Genomic DNA, 20,631 nt, shown 5'->3' with positions numbered 1-20,631 from the left:
CCGTAGAATTCGATTGTCACTATCTCGGGGGAACTATGCAATTTTCCGGGATTAAAACTATCCTATGTCCTTCCCCCTAACTGTATACCGAATTTCATCTAAATCGCTTCAGCGGTTTAGACGTATTGAAGTAACAAACAAACAAACAGACTTACAAACTTTCGCATTTATAATATTAGTGGGTTAAGTTGCAAAAACAACGCCATCTAGCTCCTACTCGTATACTCGAGTCCAAAATTAGGCGAACTAAATTGACCACTGAAAATGTTACCAGACATAGCAAAAAAAAATAGGAATAGGAATATTTCGATAAAAGTTTGTCGATATAACCTTGTGTAGACGCGGAATGAAAATGTTTGTCACTTTTGGACTTTATTTTCATAGCTTTAGGCCTGAAAATGGCAAAAAGGATAATAACAAATAACGTAACGAAAATTTCACAATAACGGAAATAGTTCCAAGCAAGCCGGTGGCAGTTAAGTCGAATGCCATATATGAAATGTCAATAAAACAACATGGCGGATGGCGTCCTTCCCGATGTTCAACATTTTTTTCGAAATCTTTCAAATAAAACATTTCTATCACATAACATTATTACAGCACTGGTGAAACTGTGGCAACATTTGAATGTAATGAACTGTCAAGTTGGTTCGCCAAATTCTGAAATCGAGTTTACAGCAGACGTTACTAGTTGCGTAAACAACGCCATCTAGTACCTACAACAGACGTTATTTGTATTTTTTATTGGTTAAGTATGGTTAGTTGCGTAAAAAACGCCATCTAGTACCTACAACCGACGCCATTTGTATTTTTTATTGGTTATGTATGGTTAGTTGCGTAAACAACGCCATCTAGTACCTACAACCGACGCTATTTGTATTTTTATTGGTTATGTACGGTTAGTTGCGTAAACAACGCCATCTAGTACCTACAACAAACGTTATTATTAGTTTTTATTCATTTTCTCAAATAAACAGTATACCATTTTAAAAATTAATTGCCAAACGGCATGACAGTTAGTAGAAAAAAAATACTCTCTGATACTCAGCCCTTAATCTAAATCTAAGAGATCCTACCTTTTCTAAGTAGAGTAGGCAGCCATCACTCTTTATCCGGAGGTGATCTAAGGCTGCCGCCGCGGCCGCTGCCGCCGTCGAATCACTTGACACCCTAGCTCTGTCAAAAAACATGTCATGCTGAGTTTATGCCAAATGACGGGAACAGTCCATCTTGATCTTGGTAAATTCTGTCCCCTGAATCGTATAATGAGAACATAATGAAATCGAAACACTTGATTGATTTGTAGTTGTAACTATTAATCGTTATTATTATTATTATTAATCAACCTCTAAAGACCAGCAGGTGGTAGGACTTTGTGCAAGGTCCGCCCGGATTACTACCACCATCTTGCTCGCTAATCCTGCCGTCAAGCAGCAGTGCTTGCACTGTTGTGTTTCGGCGTGGAGAGTAAGACAGCCGGTGAAATTACTGGCACTTGAGGTATCCCATCTTAGACCTCTAGGTTGGCAACGCATCTGCAATACTCGTACCCCTGGTGTTGCAGATATTTATGGGCGGTGGTGACCTCTTACCATCAGGAGACCCACATGCTCGTTTGCCACCCAGTCGAATAAAAAAAAACATACAGATTTGACAAATGTGCCAATACGATAAAGTAAAAAAGTGATCCGCTACTTTTGAAACTGACTGCACTATATAATACATATTTTTTATTTATTCAAGCCCTAAATTGACAAGATTTCATATTTCTAAGACTATAATTTGATTCGTTCTCTGTATTATGTTTGGAAAGAGAAAAACGCTGATATTTTTAAAATTTCACTACAACTATTAATTAATTTATTACATTTTTTTTAAGATGTGCTTATTCTAAAAGGGCATAACTCCAAAACTACCACACAATAGATCCATTACTTTTGTCTAGTCTCTTAAAAAAAAGATCACGTAAATCTGACGTAGACGTTGCATAGAGACGTTGATGAAATGATGACAGCTCCTTTTCTAGTGAAAAAGGCAAAGGAAACATCTATTATGTGGTAGTATTGGCAAATTCAGACATATTTTTTCATTTTTTTGTATTTTTTTAAATATGGAGAAATCAATTATAATAAATATTTTCCCATGTTCAGGAGGCAAAACTCTTTCGATTCCTGTATTAAAAAATGAAATCTTGTCAATTGTACGTATAAGGTGGGGATAAAGTTGGTTAGGTTATTGTTGCTCTTTATAATACCTGAGTCTAGGTTCTGTATCGAGTCTAGACAGCACGTAACGCTGGACGTCCGCACTGACGTGCGCTCGCTGCAATTCATCCAAAGTTATCTTCCTGAAACCTGAAAAAAGTAATGGGTCAAAAATATACAAGCTGAAGTGGCGATGAGCGAGCCAAATTGCTTGAAGGACAGATAACCGTCGGGGGAGAAAAGTCCTCGAGCGACCACGAAACGGAAGACGAAGCGTTGGCAGACCTCCCACCAGGTGGAGTGACGACATCGTGAGAGTTGCAACAAGTAGCGAATTGTCGTTCATTGTGGCGTTCTAAAGGGGAGGCCTTCGTTCAGCAGTGGACGTCTTCCGGCTGATGATGATGATGATTAAAGGCACTTATCGTCTAAGGGCTCATTCAAGTATTACGTAAGCAGGATTTTAGTCATTTTAACCCCCCCCCCTCCCTCTGCTTACGTAAATATTGGAATATATATTTTTAAATATATTCAGGTCTCTTTATTGTTATTCATGTGGATTTGTTGCAAGTAGGGTAGCCATATTTACTTGAATTAAAACCTACTACATTTTGAACAAGAAATAATAAATAAATATTGCTGACGTAAGCACCATCTAGACCCCCCCGGCCTCCATTTCATCAATAAATAACCTAACCAACAAAAAGTTTTCCAACTTTGTCACTTCAAAGTTCAATATCTCAAAAGCTGCTAAACTGATTTTGATACAACATGTCTAAGAACCATCGCTAGAAAATCTGCTTTAAAATAAAAAAACCGCTTTAAAATCGGTCCACCCGTTTAAGAGCTACGATGTCACAGACAGACATACAGACACACATAGCGGTCAAACTTATAACACCCCTCTTTTTGCGTCGGGGGACGGGGGTTAAAATAAGCAAAGCAAAGACTCCCACCCCCTTTGGTGCTTACGTAATACTTGAATGACCCCTAATACAATTTTTCACCATTTCTTTCTGTCACACGGGGGTAGAAAGAAACAGCGAATGCTATAGCGAACATCACCGCGTAAGATAACACGGCATCTGTTTCACCATACATTGGTTGGTAAACTTTATGTGATAAATAAATGTGATGCCGTCTCTGTTTACGTGGACAAAACAAACATGGCGTAACAGATATCTGTCACGTATCCAAATTAGCTTGCATAATAGTTTAAACATCATTGTAAATATGTAATGTATTGTTTGTGAGAAATCTTTTTTTCTCTGAATCCATTAATTTCGACCGAATAGTAAAATAGTGTTAGGATAGGCCGAATCATCATACCAACAGGAGGACGTCCACTGTTGGGCATAGACCTCCAATTGCTTCGGTTGCCTGCATCCACCTTGAACCCGCGGCTACCAGATCATCCATCTATCTCGTTGGTGGACGTCCTACACTTGCCAAACCGCGGATACCGAATACTGGCCGGATATCCGATGCATCTCTAGTCTAGTCCGGGTTTTACCCGCGGCTGGGGCACACTCGTGAACATCTTGGGGTGACTCTTGCAGTGCCAGAGAAATGGAACAGATGTTGGTGCCGCGACCACCTATGGCGTGCATTGAGTAGGTAGCAGGTAAGGCAGCGCTAGTGCTGCTGGCACGCTGCCGCGGCGCAAACTAGCAACTGCCTCCCTGGAATCGACCCAATGCATGCCAATGGCGACAGCAGAGCTATGATGGTACGGGCGCCCTAGACGCCCGAGTCTGACAAGCGCTTGTCCGATTTTACCCCATGTCTAATGCCCTTCTTAAGTGTATTTACTAATATATTATGTCTTTGTTACATGAAAATAAATGATTTGAATTGAATGGCATGCCCGTGAACATCTTGGTGAGACTCTTGCACCGTCGCTCTCGTTACAGCATTGGTCAGATTCCCTAGTCCTACACGCGCTTGTCTGATTTTACCCGCATTTGGAGCGTACCCCTGAACATCTTGGTGACTCTTGCAGTGTCTCCTGTCGCAGCAGACTGGCAGCAGCCACTGCGGGAAGAGCTGCGACGGTATTAACGCCCTCGCTGTCGTTACAGCATTGGCCTAGACGCCTAAGGGCCTGTTGTTTGATAAGTAGTTAAACAAACTAATAGTTAAACTGTATGGGAAACATAACAATAGTTAACGCATTTCAAAGGAAATTTGACTATTAGTATCTTTAACTACTGATCAAACAACAGGCCCTAAATGCGACACGCGTTTGTCCGGCTTTACCCCGTGTCTGAGACATACCCGTGAACATCTTGGTGAGACTCTTGCAGTGTCTTCTGGCGCAGCAGACCAGCAGCAGCCATTGGGGAAACAGGTGCTGGTGCCGCGACAGCAGAGCTGCCACCGTGCGGGCACCCTCGCTCTCGTTACAGCATTGAACTGTTGACAAAAATAATTGTAATATTTTATTGAATCAGGCGTTACTTTGCGGAGGATCAGTGATCTAAAACAATTACTTTGCTCATCCGAGACCTTAAGATAGCTTAGACCTTATGCAAGAAATGTGTGTTCATGGAGCTCCTCCACCTCCACACTGTAAGAACACATCCAAACCCATCTATCACCACCAACACACTACGCTGACGCGTTTCGAACTCAACCAGAGCTCATCTCACTACCGGATTATTGTGTCGGGGCAGATATTTTTATGAAAAATACGAATGTTTGTTCTCGGGTCTTGGGTGTTTACTATGTATTTAAGTATGTATCTATCTATATAATTATATTTATCCGTTGCTTAGTACCCATAACACAAGCTTTGCTAAGCTTACTTTGGGACTAGGTCAATTGGTGTGAATTGTCCCGTGATATTTATTTATTTATTTATTGTATTCTCACCAGAACAAGTCAATCTGACTACTGGAAGTACGTCAAAATTCAGTTGTAAGTTTCGACCCGTACATGCATACCGTATACATACATTGCAAGTCAAATAATAACCTAACCTAACCAACAAAAAGTTGTCACTTCAAAATTCAAAATCTCAAAAACGACTGAATAAATAATAAATATCATAGGACACTTGACACCAATTGACCTAGTCCCAAACTAAGCAAAGCTTGTACTACGGATACTAGGCAACGGATAAACATACTTATATAGATAAATACATATTAAACACCCAAGACCCGAGAACAAACATTCGTATTATTCATACAAATATCTGCCCCAGCCGGGAATCGAACCCGGGACCTCAAGCTTCATAGTCAGGTTCTCTAACCACTAAGCCACCCGGTCATTTAAATAAAGCTCGTCGTTTTGATAAAACATGTCTGAGAACCATCCCTAGAAAACCTGCTTTCAAATTTAAAAAAAACGCATTCAAATCGGTCCACCCGTTTAAGAGCTACGGTGCCACAGCGGTCAAACTTAAAACACCCCTCTTTTTGTGTCGCGGGTTAAAAACTAAGAATTAATTCAAATCTTACCATTCAACGCGCCTTCATCAACAGCATCAACAAGCAAAAATAAACACTGTTTCGGCGGATCTATCTCCAAGAGAGGAAACAGCAATGCCTTCTTGAAACACTCATCGGGATTCTTCTCTAGATTATGAGGCAACAGCGCCTGTTGAATCTCCGGCTCGGCCAACAGCTTGTCGTAATACGCGTTGGCTATCAACGTTCTAGGACTGACAGGGAGGGAAGGTATCGGCGGAGGGTCGTCCTCCTTCTTCTGTTCTCTCACAGGCTCTTCTATCTCCACTTTCTCTTCCCTCTCTAACACGTTCTGATACTCCGGCAGCTCTTTCTCTTCTTTATGTTTCTGCGGGGAGTTTTCCACTGAATTCGGTTTGAGCTCGCTTTTGTTGGGGTATCGGAAGTTGGATATAGGTATTCTAGATTTAGGTGGACTATTCGTTTTCTCGTTTTCGCTGCTGTCGGACTTCTGTTCTGTGGAAAGACTCTTCTGTAAAACACTAGGTTTCTTCTCAGATAAAGGCTCAGAGCTTTGCCTTAAGAGTCGGGAGTTGCGTATCTCTTTAGATTGACGCTGGGATATGTTCCTTAGAAACAGGTTCTCGTGGTTCTCGTATAAGCGGAAATCTGGGTTCTCTTTGTCATCGGTTTCGAACGGGTTCGTTGGTTTCACGCTGGTGCGGGGGAGGATTTCTGGCAGCTGTAAAATTAATACAAATGTTCAATGAGCAACCGATGGATGCGTATGGCGAGGAAATCATAAGATGGATAAGACTTTCAAGTAACTTGATATTTTCTGGTAGTTTGCAGCTAGAAATAATAGCGGAATTGATAACGAACAGGTCGCACCCTGGTACAGTCAACGTCATAAATAAATGATCACTTTTTTACCTTGTCGCTTTCAGTCGTTACATGATTTCGTATGGCTTTTCAAACATGACGTTAAAGTGACAAGGTACAAAAGTGATCACTTATTTATGACGTTGACTACGTGATTCAGTTTCTTCGCCTTGTCTGTCTGTACTCACATCCTCGACCCTAGTGAGCCGCGCGTCCCCCACCATAGAGTCCAGGTAGGCCTCCCGCTCGTGTATCCGGTCTATAGTGCGAGTGCGACGGCCGCAGCTGTCCTCTTCGTCCGTGCGCTGGTCCTCGCTGTCGCCAAGCAGCGGCTTCGAACTCTCTTCACCATCGTCTCCGAGCTCCTGGAAGCGGTTTATCAGGCGTTCCTCCTCGGAATTGCGTCTGCGAAAACAAAAAATTGTTTCACTACCACACACAGATGACTAAAGCACGGATTTTAAGTAGCGATTACAAGTTTAATATGGACATGACTAGTGCGATTGGTTAGATAGATAGATTTATTTATTAAATATCATGTTGTTTATTGGTGTTACATTCATCTTATTACTTACTTACCGCAATGCAATCTTATAGATAATAAAATTCAATAAATGTTATTCTTGCAACAAACTACATGTAAAGAAAAGTAAATAAATCCTTTGTGTCGATAACCTTTGTACAGTTGATATGAAAAATAAATACTTACTTTCGATCCATATTAAACTTGTAATCGCTACTTCAAATCCGCTCTCTACATATGACTTACCTCGCGAGTCGCGACTCGTCACTCGCGCGAGTGTAAATATGGGCTTACCACTACCGTATAAGTGGGACGAGTGGCTCAGTATCAGTGTCCAAAGAACCGCTCCCGAAGCGAGAGCGCGAAACGAAATACAAACTGAGACATGGATGCACAGAAAAACCAGAAAAAGAGACCAGCGCTGGGAATCGAACCAAGGTCCTCAGCAATCCGTGCTGCGTGCTATAACCCCTACACCACCGCTGGACAGGAATTTAGACACGAATTTTTCCTATGCATACATATCTCAGGTTGCTTATTTCTACTACGCTACTTATGCAGCAGCACTAGCGACATCTATGTTCCGCTCTCATCGAGAGACGTCACACTCTTTCGGAACCAACCGCTCACCCAGACAAGAGATGTCGCTACTAAGCAATCAAATTATGATTGGTTTTTTGGAGTCTTTTTGTATTTATTATTTCAACTCCAAATTTGTTACTTTTACGTAACACGTAACGTTTTTTTTTTTCTTTTTTTTAATATAAAAAATACAAAAAGACTCCAAAAAACCAATCATAATCACGATTACCCGTCCACTCACACTTCACGCCTGGTTTCACGAGTTGCCTCGCGAGTCTCGTCCCGTCACTCACCCGTCGCAGTCGCGCGGCGAGGCGTCCCGGTCGCTGGTGTCGGCGCGGGCGCGGACACTTCTCGCGACCCGCCTCGCGAGTCGCGCCTCGTCTCGTCACTTGCCTCGCGAGTCTCGTCCGTCACTCACCGTCGCAGTCGCGCGCGAGGCGTCCCGGTCGCTGGTGTCGGCGCGGGCGCGGACACTCTCGTGACCCGCCTCGCGAGTCGCGCCTCGTCTCGTCACTTGCCTCGCGAGTCTCGTCCCGTCACTCACCCGTCGCAGTCGCGCGGCGAGGCGTCCCGGTCGCTGGTGTCGGCGCGGGCGCGGACACTTCTCGTGACCCGCCTCGCGAGTCGCGGCCTCGTCTCGTCACTTGCCTCGCGAGTCTCGTCCCGTCACTCACCCGTCGCAGTCGCGCGGGCGAGGCGTCCCGGTCGCTGGTGTCGGCGCGGGCGCGGACACTTCTCGTGACCCGCCTCGCGAGTCGCGCCTCGTCTCGTCACTTGCCTCGCGAGTCTCGTCCCGTCACTCACCCGTCGCAGTCGCGCGGCGAGGCGTCCCGGTCGCTGGGTGTCGGCGCGGGCGCGGACACTTCTCGTGACCCGCCTCGCGAGTCGCGCCTCGTCTCGTCACTTGCCTCGCGAGTCTCGTCCCGTCACTCACCCGTCGCAGTCGCGCGGCGAGGCGTCCCGGTCGCTGGTGTCGGCGCGGGCGCGGACACTTCTCGTGACCCGCCTCGCGAGTCGCGCCTCGTCTCGTCACTTGCCTCGCGAGTCTCGTCCCGTCACTCACCCGTCGCAGTCGCGCGGCGAGGCGTCCCGGTCGCTGGTGTCGGCGCGGCGCGGACACTTCTCGTGACCCGCCTCGCGAGTCGCGCCTCGTCTCGTCACTTGCCTCGCGAGTCTCGTCCCGTCACTCACCCGTCGCAGTCGCGCGGCGAGGCGTCCCGGTCGCTGGTGTCGGCGCGGGCGCGGACACTTCTCGTGACCCGCCTCGCGAGTCGCGCCTCGTCTCGTCACTTGCCTCGCGAGTCTCGTCCCGTCACTCACCCGTCGCAGTCGCGCGGCGAGGCGTCCCGGTCGCTGGTGTCGGCGCGGGCGCGGACACTTCTCGTGACCCGCCTCGCGAGTCGCGCCTCGTCTCGTCACTTGCCTCGCGAGTCTCGTCCCGTCACTCACCCGTCGCAGTCGCGCGGCGAGGCGTCCCGGTCGCTGGTGTCGGCGCGGCGCGGGACACTTCTCGTGACCCGCCTCGCGAGTCGCGCCTCGTCTCGTCACTTGCCTCGCGAGTCTCGTCCCGTCACTCACCCGTCGCAGTCGCGCGGCGAGGCGTCCGGTCGCTGGTGTCGGCGCGGGCGCGGACACTTCTCGTGACCCGCCTCGCGAGTCGCGCCTCGTCTCGTCACTTGCCTCGCGAGTCTCGTCCCGTCACTCACCCGTCGCAGTCGCGCGGCGAGGCGTCCCTGTCGCTGGTGTCGGCGCGGGCGCGGCGCGACGAATGACTCAGTATCTGCATGGCCAGGGAACGGATGAACTCGCCCGGACGGAGGCTGCTCTCGCTGTGCCCCTAGAAAAAAAAGTATTTATTAAAAACTAGTATAACCGCGGTTTCGTACGCGTAATCATTAGATCGAGCAGTTGAACTAAAATTCTGAGATTTTACTAAATTGCCACGGCAATTACCTAAATTTAAGGGATGGTATGTTGTCATAGTGATTTTGGAGATTTTAAAAAATGCAGCTCACCTGCAAGAAGTGGCGAGCGAGCAATCGCCTGTTCAGCGCCCTCTGTTGTCTTGCCTGGGGACCCTGGCCCGGTTCACTCAACTCCTGGCACAGAGCAGTTTTGCCGCTGCCGGCATCACCTGAAACCGTGCATTAGTTGAAATTAATTTCACTTTTTGCGCACCTATTCAGCACTAGATGGCGCTAGTGTCTTAAAGTCTTCTAAAGGGGTCATGAAGACACAGGGCGTTGCTTTAAGTAATGCGCTATCTTTTGGAAGGCCCATTCGCGTCGCGACAGAACTGTCACTGAAGAGTAGACATGGTCTCTGCCAATCATTACCAAACGCAAGTTCTCAGTTCGTCGTAGAAGTTCATCTATTCAATACTAGATGGCGCTAGTGTCTTAAGATCTTACCTAATATAAGCGCCCCGCAGGTTTTGCTGACAGGCCGTTGCTCTAAACAATGTGCTATCTTTTGGAAGGCCCATTCGCGACAGAAGAACCGTCGCTTGTCAGTGGATATGGTCTCTGTCACTCGATGCGCCGACGACGACTTGCGGACAGGACGAGACGATGGCGGGGTTAGTGGGGTGCCTGGAAAAGAAAAAAAAACATCAAAGACTTAGTTCACTACTCTGTTCATCGTCCTCCAACGCCACAATCAACGGCAACACGCACTTTGCATGCACCAGTTGCCCACAACTTTTACGATTTCGTCAGTCCGGTGGGAGGCCTGGCAACACTTTTTCCGGTTGGTGGTCACTCTGTAAAGTTACTGTTATTTTATGTGTCAAATATGTGTGATACTATCTCTGTTTAATAGGGCTTAATAATCAGAGACAGCATTATAGGGAGCGATGAAACAAGCAAAATCCATCAACAGTAACACAGTCGGTAACAGCAAACATCACCGTCAAACTCGGCGTTCTCGCTATTCCCTGTTCCCGCTCGCGTCGGTGCTCTCTGCTGTCCCGCTCTCGCTCATGCAAGCCCCGATACCGATCAGCCGAGCTTCAGTTCTCTCATTCGAAAATTTTGAGAGTAATCCTGTATCCAGCTGTAACACACTCGGTAACAGTAACACTCACCATCAAACTCCGCGTTCTCCCTATCCCTGTCCTTTTCCCGCTCACGCCGGTGCTCTCTGCCGTCCCGCTCTCGCTCGTGCAAGCCCCGATCACCCCGATGCCTCTCGGTCGGAGTTCGGTCGTGGCTGCGAGCTGGCGCGTTCTCGTTCAGAGGTAACGATCTGGAATTAACAAAACAAAATGCTCGTAACATACAAGTATAATACAATAAGGTATATTTTCCATAAATGTTCCGAATGTATGTATGTAAATACATTATTGTACATAAAACAAAAATAATACAAAAAGAAAACAACAAAACAAAAAGAGTACAAAGGCAAACTTATCCCTAAAAGGGATCTTTTCAAGCTAACCTAAACAGGAAAGGAAAACTTTAAGATAGGCAAACAGTAATTTATGCACAGTGAAAAGAAAGGAATAGGTATATAATATAACATATAAATAAATACACTTAATGAAATAAAACCGTAGTCAAATCGGTTCACGCAGACAGACACACAGACACACATAGCGGTCAAACTTATAACACCACTCTTTTTTTTTAACCCACGACGCAAAAAGTGTTATAAGTTTGACCGCTATGTGCGTCTGTGTGTCTGTCTGCGGCACCGTAGCTCTTAAACGAGTGGACCGATTAGAATGCGGTTTTTTTATTTGAAATCAGGTTTTTGCGTCGGGGTTTTCAAAATGGTCTCTCTGATATACATAAACATCGATAGAGTCTTACCTTAAATTGACTCTATGCTCGGCCTGCCTCACAGCCGAATGCCTATGCTGCTGCTGCCTCATGCTGACCTGGTTCTGCCTCAAATACGCCTCAACCTTCCCATCACTCCCCTCCACCCTCTGCGTGCGCCTTCTAGTCTCCTTCCTCTCCTTCTTATCCCTTTCTCTTTCCATCTTAACATCCAAAGGGGCGTTCAACAGTTGGAAGTTACCACCGTGATTATAATTAAGGGGATCGAAGTCAGTTCTAGCTAAGTTCTGAGGTCGTTCCCTTGTATTAGTTTTCTTGCGATACTGAGATTTGGGTACGACTTGGCTGTATATAGGCATGTGATTCGACATCTTAGGCTGAGCCGATTCTTAAGCTAGCTTTGGTAAATAGCACTAGGCTTTGGTTAATTGACGTTATACTAGAGGAACGGTTTACGGGGTCTATCACGAGTTCATTGGACGCGGGTCGCGGCCATGTTGGTTTTGATCTGAAACAAACAAAGTTTTTCATAAATGATTCCGGTTCGTTACAGGCGTTACACAGCCATCTTATTAACGTGTTCCTAGTATAACAGAATGTCAAAACCGATTATTCCCATAATGTCTAAAGCTCTTAATGACTTACGCCTACTTCTTAAATTAGGTGCGCGTGCGCGTGCGTGCGTTTAGGAAAAAGAGAGAACTATCCTTTATTAGGGTTCCGGAGCCAAAATGGCAAAAACGGATTTTTTTTCTCATCCAACCCTATAGTGTGGGGTATCGTTTAAGCCTATACCACATTAGGGGTTTGCTAAGAGGATTTTTCGATTCAGTGATCTGTTTGCTTCATATTCAACTTTAAAGTGTAAATTTTCATTAAAATGGAGCGTCCCCCCCCCCCTAAAAATCTTGACCGGTGGGTAGAAAAATTTAAAAAAATTCAGGATGGTAGTAAGTTTATCAAACTTTCAAGGAAAACTATAACGGTTAAGTTTGCTTGAAAATTATTAGTAGTTTAAGAGTAAATAGCAGCCTAAGGTATAAAATATACCTAAACTATGGAAGATTCCGTATAAAATACGAAATCCTTAGAAAAAATATTACTTAATTTTTTCGTAATGGCTACCGAACCCTATTTCGGGCGTGTTCGACACGTTCTTGGCCGGTTTTAATTTGAAAGCAGGGTTCTAACGATTTCGTATTTTATACGGAATCTTCCAAGTTTACTTAGCCGTTATAGTTTTCCTTGAAAGTTTGATATATTTACTACCATCCTAAATTTTTTCAAATTTTTCCACCCACCAGTTTAGATTTTAGAGGGGGGGGGGGACGCTCGATTTTAATGAAAATTTGCACTTTAAAGTTGAATATTTCGCAAACAAATCACTGAATCGAAGTCTTTATCGAGGTCTTAGCAAACCCGTAATAGTTTTAAAAGACCTATCCAACGATACCCCAAACTATAGGTTTGGATGAGAAAAAAAAATCACCCCCACTTTACGTCTATGGAAGTTGCCCTAAAAAATTTATTTTTTTAATTTTTAATTGTACCATTTTGTTGGCATAGTTTACTTATATATATAAGTAATGCTCAGAATGACACATTCTCGAATAATATTTTAACACATGTAATGTCAAATTTAGACCTTTTAGATCATAAATAACCAGCATATGACAGTGTAACGAATGACTATCATGACCTCAAGAGATAGTAGTATTTACAAGGTGATAGGACTGACGTTGACATGTTTTAAATGTATGGTCGACTGTTATGATTGAATGCATACGCACTAAAAGGAGGAATAATAAAAGGAATATCAATGTTTGTTGTGGGTTGTGTGTGGGGTTGTATTGTAGTGGCCCATTTAGATCGGTCAGTATGGGAAAGTCTGAAACTATCAGACATACGAAGATCTGTTCATAGTAGACATGTGCGCCGCGCCGCCGCGCCGCCGCCGCCGACGATTTTTGCACGCCGCCGCCGCCGATGAAATTGGTCGGCGTATAATCGGCGTGGCGAAATTTTTATTAATTTTAAAGTAGCACCAACTTCTTTGTTAATTACTTGCCATATTTGATTATTATGTATTAAATTATATTAAATCATTTCAATTCTACGTTCCAACGGTTATAGTTATAACCAGAGGTCCATAGGCTGAGAGGTTGGATCCTCTTCGCGCTCACGCTCCGCCTCACACCCATGGATTTAATGACAGCTGGCAGTGAAGCGTCATTCCCAACCACTACCATGAGGCTTCCTCGTTGTTCATCAAAGGGGAGACACACCTGCAGCGTGTGCTGCACCGTATCTTCTGCCCCGCCGCATTGGTGGGTGACACATTGGTGTTGCCTCCCTCCTAGCGATTTTGCACAAGTACTTGTCGAAGCAGCCATGCCCCGACAGTACCTGCGCTAGGTGAAAGGAAACAACACCCCATGTTCTTTCGACCCATCCCTGCAGGATGGGCCGTACTCCCGATACGGTCCAGTGGCCAGCGCATTGCACGGCCGTTTCCCTCTAGCGCGCCTCGGCTACCCGCCGGTAGACATTGGCCCGCACCTCAGCGTCTAACTCCTACGGTGGGGTGCCCGCCAGTGCAGTACGCCCTCGTTACCCTGCGGTTGCAGATGGGTCTTGTTCTGGGCGGAAAGGGCATCCGCAGATGGCCATCACCACTATACCATGCTGGCATTTACAGGAGGTGCCTTCCGAGGCCCATGAAAACAAATGGTTCGGACTTATGAAGGGCGACATCTAGTCTCAGTCCGTATCCGGTTTACGATTTGGGCCACGCCGGTGGTGCCCAGCAAGGACCATCACGGAAGGTGGCACCGCGCGTGCTGTGACGAAGGTATTGTGGGCGTACCAAGTCACGTCGACCCCCCGCAAGTTGGCGCCAGTTCCACGCAGCACCCAGTCCTAACCAACGTTCCACAGGAGTTGTTCTAAGACTGATCCATGGGGACGCCGCACGACATCTCCCAATCTACCCGCTCTCCCTTCGCGGGGTAGTGGATCGCCCTCAGAGAGATATGAAACCAGTACCCTGCACAAGTACTCCGGCACGTTGTGGTACATAAGCGCCTCCTTGATGGTTTCCCAGGTCAGGTTGCTGAATGCGTTGGCTATGTTTAAAGACACTTCCAAAACCACCTCCCCCCGGGCAATCGTCCTCTTCCTTGGCTCTAAAGGTATGAGCGCTATCACCTTTCGTTTGGCCAATGGCTACGCAGAGGGCTTAGCTGGCCGCCCTGTAGTTGGCGTATAGCCATAGCTTCTTCTGCCGCTAGGTCTCGCCTCCTCCTCCTTCGGCTCCACGGTGTACTCGCGTCTCGCAGCCACGCAAAACTTGCACACCTGCGTTAACTCTACGTACCCCAGTACACGCTCCGCCTCGACCCTGAACCCAATCTATGTACGTCAAATTGACCGAAATCGCATTATGAATTTCAATATTGCGGATAAGCTCTTATGATTAGCACATTCAACCCCGGCAACAATCCACTAAGCTCTTACGCTATGCCTACGCATATTCCACAGCAGTCACTTCTATGCCAGTGACACGTATTTGTAAGAACTAAAAAGTCACAGACGTTGTGTCACTGGGGCCGAATGTGTTAAAAAATATATACTCAGCGGCACAAAATTTGGCCCACCCTTATGTATACATTTGAGGGCCAGATTTTTGCCGCTCAGTTGAATGAACACAAAATATATTAGTATAAACAAGGTGTATGATTAGTGATGTTATGAACCCCGATGATTATGAGAAACATTTTCGGACGTCAGATAACAGGACTTGCAAAGTTATGGCAAAAAATACGCAATCTATGGCCACGCCGATTTCACGCCGATCACGCCGCCGCCGCCGATCAAAAAACCATCAGACGCCGCCGCCGACAATTTTCGATCGGCGCACATGTCTAGTTCATAGGAACTATGTCATCGATTTTAGAAACAAAAAAAAAAAAAAAAAATCGGGAATCGAATCCGGTCGTTTTGAAAAATAAACTTAAATTATTTCTATTTCGATATCGGTAGCGTAGGTCATAAGCAATAAATGTTACTATGAAATACGATATCTAGAATTAATAAAATGTTTGTATTACCAAGAACCATATATACCATATATAAGTATATATGGTCCTTGGTATTACATGTTTTTAATAATGTTTTTAATTAATAACGTCCGGGTTCGATTCCCGAGCTGAGTACAGGTTTTTTTTTAATTTATGAATGCAGTTTTTTTGTTATCGTAGCTCTCAAACGAATCCACTGATTTCAGTTTTTTTTACGCAAAAACGAGTTTGATAGTTCTTGGCTATGTTTACGAGCCGTTTTTGAAATTATTAAACTTTAAAATGAAAATAAATATCAAGGGATATTCAACTTTTCTAAGTTGGTCACATTTTTTTTCCACCGCGCACGTGCACAAAGATTAAAGTATCACGACACTTATATTGACAAGTACCCGCACGCACCGCCAATCACCGCCATCCCCGACTCTATCCCTCACACAATAAAGCTCATTTCAGCTCCACAGAAAACCTTTAAGTGAATTTCCTTCTCTAAATTGACGGAAGCCCTAGAACAAGGCATCAATTTTAAAAAATTTGAGAACCAATGCTTTTGTGAAATTAACTCTATTCCGTTGGGTTAAGGTGCGTTTTTGAGTTAGCAGATTTTAACCCTCGCGGTTTTCCATTTTGATCAAATTTGTATGGATTTTCCGTAGGGAAAGTTGTAAAGAGGGTTCATTTAATAAATACTAATTAATTAAGTAAATTTCTAGGACTAAAGTAGTGTATGGTCGACCAAGAAAGTGCTTTAGAAATCCATACTAATATTATAAATGCGAAAGTGTGTGTTTGTATGTTTTTCGTCTTTCGCGTCGAAACGGAGCGACGGATCGACGTGGTTTTTGGCATAGAGATAGTTTATGGGCCAGAGAATGACATAGGCTACTTTTTATCCCGGAAAAATGCACATAGTTCCCGAGGGAACAGCGCGCAATAACCGAATTCCACGCGGGCAAAAGCTAGTAAAACAATAAGGATCATATTGACTTGTGAATGAAAATAGGCTTTGACGTTAAAGCACTACAAATGACATTAAACCTTTGCGTGGTAAACCAATTTCTTGGTGGACTATACCAACTGCAAGTGTGCGCGAGCGACAATATTTATAACAGCGTGTAGGCGTAAATCGCCGCTCGGGAGGTCTGGCGCAGCTTTGGAGCCTTGCCGCGACAAAGTGCAAGGCCCCATGCACTCATGTTAGTGTTATTAGTTCCGTAGGTGTGTAATAAATAAAAACCGGTCAAGTGCGACTCGGACTCGCGCACGCAGGGTTCCGCACCATTATCTATACAACGTTAGACATTAGCAAAAAAATTTAATTGTCTGTGTTTATATGTTCGTGTGGTGTCGGGTCAGAATTACACTTCACCATTTCTTCCGTGGATGTCGTAAGAGGCGACTGAGGATATAGGTTAAGGTATACCGTAGGCGACAGGCTAGCAACCTGTCACTGTTGTACCGTATTTGTCAAACTTAAAACTTAATATGGCTAAAAGTGGATCCGAAGCGGTAACGTTTCGTGTGCTCTGCCTACCCCATTTGGGAATACAGGCGTGATGTTTGTGTGTGTGTGTGTATGTGTGTAATTTAATTGTTTATATTTAAAGTGATTATACACAACTAAACATTCTGTGAATATTTTAAGCGTCTAACTGTTGCCGTTATTAATATCAAGCAAAACAATCACGTTTGTTGTATGGGAGCCCCCCCCCCCTTAAATATTTATTAAAGACACCGGCCTAAAGCGATGCGACCTATTCCGTCACCAAGCTCAAGACCGCGCTATAAATAGATAATGCAAATACAGAAAGCCGGTAGAACGTGATGGCTTGTAAAAGTGACGGCCGGCCCACGCGTGGGCAAAGTACCACCCTCGCAAGGCTCTCAAGGCCCGATTTAGATCTGCAAGCAAAATCGCGCAAGTTGCGTTACATTGTACCGTTCGATCGACCACTTCTAGACTAGTTTGCTTTACGGTAAAGATAAATGGAGTTAATAAGTTTTAGCTAAAAATTTCCCATAAGCCGTGGTGGCCTAGTGGTTTGACCTATCGCCTCTCAAGCAGAGGGTCGTGGATTCAAACCCCGGCTCGTACCTCTGAGTTTTTCGAAATTCATGTGCGGAATTACATTTGAAATTTACCACGAGCTATGCGATGAAGGAAAACATCGTGAGGAAACCTACACAAACCTGCGAAGCAATTCAATGGTGTGTGTGAAGTTCCCAATCCGCAATGGGCCCGCGTGGGAACTAGACATGTGCGCCGCGCCGCCGCGCCGCCGCCGCCGACGATTTTTGCACGCCGCCGCCGCCGATGAAATTGGTCGGCGTATAATCGGCGTGGCGAAATTTTTATTAATTTTAAAGTAGTACCAACTTCTTTGCTAATTACTTGCCATATTTGATTATTATGTATTAAATTATATTAAATCATTTCAATTCTACGTTCCAACGGTTATAGTTATAACCAGAGGTCCATAGGCTGAGAGGTTGGATCCTCTTCGCGCTCACGCTCCGCCTCACACCATGGATTTAATGACAGCTGGCAGTGAAGCGTCATTCCCAACCACTACCATGAGGCTTCCTCGTTGTTCATCAAAGGGGAGACACACCTGCAGCGTGTGCTGCACCGTATCTTCTGCCCCGCCGCATTGGTGGGTGACACATTGGTGTTGCATCCCTCCTAGCGATTTTGCACAAGTACTTGTCGAAGCAGCCATGCCCCGACAGTACCTGCGCTAGGTGAAAGGAAACAACACCCCATGTTCTTTCGACCCATCCCTGCAGGATGGGCCGTACTCCCGATACGGTCCAGTGGCCAGCGCATTGCACGGCCGTTTCCCTCTAGCGCGCCTCGGCTACCCGCCGGTAGACATTGGCCCGCACCTCAGCGTCTAACTCCTACGGTGGGGTGCCCGCCAGTGCAGTACGCCCTCGTTACCCTGCGGTTGCAGATGGGTCTTGTTCTGGGCGGAAAGGGCATCCGCAGATGGCCATCACCACTTTACCATGCTGGCATTTACAGGAGGTGCCTTCCGAGGCCCATGAAAAACAAATGGATCGGACTTATGAAGGGCGACATCTAGTCTCAGTCCGTATCCGGTTTACGATTTGGGCCACGCCGGTGGTGCCCAGCAAGGACGCATCACGGAAGGTGGCACCGCGCGTGCTGTGACGAAGGTATTGTGGGCGTAACAAGTCACGTCGACCCCCCGCAAGTTGGCGCCACGCAGCACCCAGTCCTAACCAATGTTCCACAGGAGTTGTTCTAAGACTGATCCATGGGGACGCCGCACGACATCTCCCAATCTACCCACTCTCCCTTGCGCGGGGTAGCGGATCGCCCTCTCAGAGAGATATGAAACTAGTACCCTGCACAAGTACTCCGGCACGTTGTGGTACATAAGCGCCTCCTTGATGGTTTCCCAGGTCAGGTTGCTGAATGCGTTGGCTATGTTTAAAGACACTTCCAAAACCACCTCCCCCCGGGCAATCGTCCTCTTCCTTGGCTCTAAAGGTATGAGCGCTATCACCTTTCGTTTGGCCAATGGCTACGCAGAGGGCTTAGCTGGCCGCCCTGTAGTTGGCGTATAGCCATAGCTTCTTCTGCCGCTAGGTCTCGCCTCCTCCTCCTTCGGCTCCACGGTGTACTGGCGTCTCGCAGCCACGCAAAACTTGCACACCTGCGTTAACTCTACGTACCCCAGTACACGCTCCGCCTCGACCCTGAACCCAATCTATGTACGTCAAATTGACCGAAATCGCATTATGAATTTCAATATTGCGGATAAGCTCTTATGATTAGCACGTTCGGCCCCGGCAACGATCCACTAAGCTCTTACACTATGCCTACGCATATTCCACAGCAGTCACTTCTATGCCAGTGACACGTATTTGTAAGAACTAAAAAGTCACAGACGTTGTGTCACTGGGGCCGAATGTGTTAAAAAATATATACTCAGCGGCACAAAATTTGGCCCACCCTTATGTATACATTTGAGGGCCAGATTTTTTGCCGCTCAGTTGAATGAACACAAAATATATTAGTATAAACAAGGTGTATGATTAGTGATGTTATGAACCCCGATGATTATGAGAAACATTTTCGGACGTCAGATAACAGGACTTGCAAAGTTATGGCAAAAAATACGCAATCTATGGCCACGCCGATTTCACGCCGATCACGCCGCCGCCGCCGATCAAAAAACCATCAGACGCCGCCGCCGACAATTTTTCGATCGGCGCACATGTCTAGTGGGAACTATGGCCCAAGCCCTCTTGTTCTGAGAGGAGGCCTGTGCCCAGCAGTGGGACGTATATAGGCTGGGATGATGAGCTAAAAATTTAATTTTTATTACAAGGTTGTTTTTGCCGACTGAACTTTTTATTGACTGTTGCATTATCGTCTCAACTACAGTCCGTATCAAATTTCAAGTCTATGCCATTAACCGTTGAAGAGTTCCGCCCTGCGGAGACGATCCAGGCCGGACTACGAGGATGTCACTGGCAGATGCAGGTGGTAGGACCTTGTACAAGGTCCGCCCGGATTGCTACCACCATCTTGCTCGCTAATCCTGCCGTGAAACAGCAGTGCTTGCACTGTTGTGTTTCGGCGTGGAGAGTAAGACAGCCGGTGAAATTACTGGCACTTGAGGTATCCCATCTTAGGCCTCTAGGTTGGCAACGCATCTGAAATCCCCCTGGTGTTGCAGGTGTCTATGGGTGGTGGTGATCTCTTATCATCAGGAGACCCACTTGCTCGTTTGCCATCCAGTTAAATTAAAAAAAAAAAAAAAGATTACTTATCGTATTGTCACGCAATTTACATAAGTATGCCAAATTTCAAGTCACTGGAAGTTGGTCGAATTTAACTTGTAAGATTTGTCCCGCACATACAACAGAGATACATACATAATACATATATTGCAAGTTAAATAAAAGCTTGCAATCAAAGCTAGAAAAAAAACGAATGGAAGAAAAAGTCATATTGTGCTAGCGGCACCTCATTTCCCTACCACTTATTCCATTAAAGTGGGGAGGAGTTAGAAGGTCAACATATGATCTATATGTATGAGATGCACATGCACTTGCATTGAAAACCGGTCGAAGTCTACGTGGTGCAATTTAAATGCAATTGTTTAATTAAAATAATAATGCACTTTT

At 45.7% G+C, this 20,631-nt stretch overlaps 1 protein-coding gene across 1 annotated transcript in view; it reads right to left on the bottom strand.

Annotated features, from left to right (window-relative positions):
- LOC141443828 (uncharacterized) overlaps window positions 1–20,631 on the bottom strand; it is a 78,191-nt gene that overhangs the window by 40,918 nt on the left and 16,642 nt on the right. Inside the window, exons 2-11 of the mRNA XM_074109199.1 lie at window positions 11,420–11,897; window positions 10,693–10,853; window positions 10,019–10,198; window positions 9,623–9,741; window positions 9,314–9,444; window positions 6,688–6,904; window positions 5,669–6,359; window positions 4,482–4,619; window positions 2,255–2,354; window positions 1,077–1,176 (exon numbers count right to left, since the gene is read on the bottom strand). Coding sequence (XP_073965300.1) covers window positions 1,077–1,176; window positions 2,255–2,354; window positions 4,482–4,619; window positions 5,669–6,359; window positions 6,688–6,904; window positions 9,314–9,444; window positions 9,623–9,741; window positions 10,019–10,198; window positions 10,693–10,853; window positions 11,420–11,760 — 2,178 coding nt within the window. The 5' untranslated portion in view covers window positions 11,761–11,897. The remainder of the gene's footprint in view (window positions 1–1,076; window positions 1,177–2,254; window positions 2,355–4,481; window positions 4,620–5,668; window positions 6,360–6,687; window positions 6,905–9,313; window positions 9,445–9,622; window positions 9,742–10,018; window positions 10,199–10,692; window positions 10,854–11,419; window positions 11,898–20,631) is intronic.

The sequence above is a fragment of the Choristoneura fumiferana genome, chromosome 28, assembly GCF_025370935.1.
Source record: "Choristoneura fumiferana chromosome 28, NRCan_CFum_1, whole genome shotgun sequence".
Taxonomy (NCBI): Eukaryota; Metazoa; Arthropoda; class Insecta; order Lepidoptera; family Tortricidae; genus Choristoneura; species Choristoneura fumiferana.
The sequence above is the reverse complement of the archived record's forward strand: the minus strand, read 5'-3'. Positions and strand labels throughout refer to the sequence as shown.